At 38.2% G+C, this 1,171-nt stretch overlaps 1 protein-coding gene across 1 annotated transcript; it reads right to left on the bottom strand.

Moving 5' to 3' along the window:
* Positions 1-323: 323 nt before the first annotated feature.
* On the bottom strand, positions 324-692 carry LOC135211495 (uncharacterized). The gene has a single exon (XM_064244803.1). The coding sequence runs from the start codon at positions 690-692 to the stop codon at positions 324-326; it is 369 nt and encodes a 122-aa protein (XP_064100873.1).
* Between the last annotated feature and the right edge of the window lie 479 nt (positions 693-1,171).

Consider the following 1,171-nt stretch of genomic DNA (forward strand, 5'->3'; position numbering starts at 1 on the left):
ATATATATATATATATATATATATATATATATATATATATATATATATATATATATTATAATATATATATTCTTCTTTCCCACCGTTATCCCTACATTAAGGGATAGGTTGCCTGATGCGCCTTTTCCACTGCCTTCTATCAAAGGCATCATCCTCCACCAAACCTTTTCACTCTCTATCTTCCGTCACTTTATCTCTCCCTCTAGTTCTATGTCCCCATCTTGATCTTCTTCCTTTAACAGGTTCCTCCAAAGCCCTCTTCACTCACTCCTCGTCATCCATCCTCAACTCATGCTCATACGATCTCAATCGTGACTCTCTTATCACTTCTGTAATCTTACTAAGCCTGTCTTTCTTCGGATTTCATCATTTTTCAATCTCTCAAGCAGCAATATTCCCATAATCCACCTCAGCATTCTCATCTCTGTTCTCTCAAACTTCTTAGAGGCCATGTTTCCAATCCTTATCACTGTGCTATAGATTTTGACTTTTAACTTGATTGGCGCTTCCTTATCACTTACTATTCCAGCTACCTCTCTCCACTTCCCCCATGCAGCTTTTACACTACTGTCAACTTCAGCCTCACATCCTCCCTCTTGGTCCTCCTCATTTTCAGCAGTAATCACCAGGTCCTCGACGTACAACAACTCCCACAGCTCTTCATTCCTGATCTCTTTACTAATCACATCCATGACCAGCACAAGCAAAAATGGGCTTAATTGAAAAAGAAACCCATAAAATAACTTTGTAACTTGTTTACTTCTAAGTATTTACATTTAATTTTACTCCACACTCGAGTACTTTCAGGCCCTATCTGTGGCCCATTTTCAAGAGATGTTTGGGATGTCAGGCTAGGTCAAGACCCAGCCTGACATCCCAAACATCTCTTGAAAATGGGCCACAGATAGGGCCTGAAAGTACTCGAGTGTGGAGTAAAATTAAATGTAAATACTTAGAAGTAAACAAGTTACAAAGTGATTTTGTGGGTTTCTTTTTCAATACTTCAAGAAGCAAAAAGAACTATAAAAGAAGTTTTTTTAATGGGCTTAATGCTGACCACTGGTGCAATCTAACACTAACTTCAAAGTTTTCTGTTTCCCCAACTGCTGTTATTACTTTTGTGCTCGTTCTTTTATATATCTTCTCGATCAGACTAACCAACTTTTCTGGG

This window comes from Macrobrachium nipponense, chromosome 19, assembly GCF_015104395.2.
Source record: "Macrobrachium nipponense isolate FS-2020 chromosome 19, ASM1510439v2, whole genome shotgun sequence".
NCBI lineage: Eukaryota > Metazoa > Arthropoda > Malacostraca > Decapoda > Palaemonidae > Macrobrachium > Macrobrachium nipponense.

Excerpts from the sequence above, each read along its gene's own strand:
- LOC135211495 (XM_064244803.1), bottom strand. The coding sequence starts at position 692 with ATGGATGTGATTAGTAAAGAGATCAGGAATGAAGAGCTGTGGGAGTTG.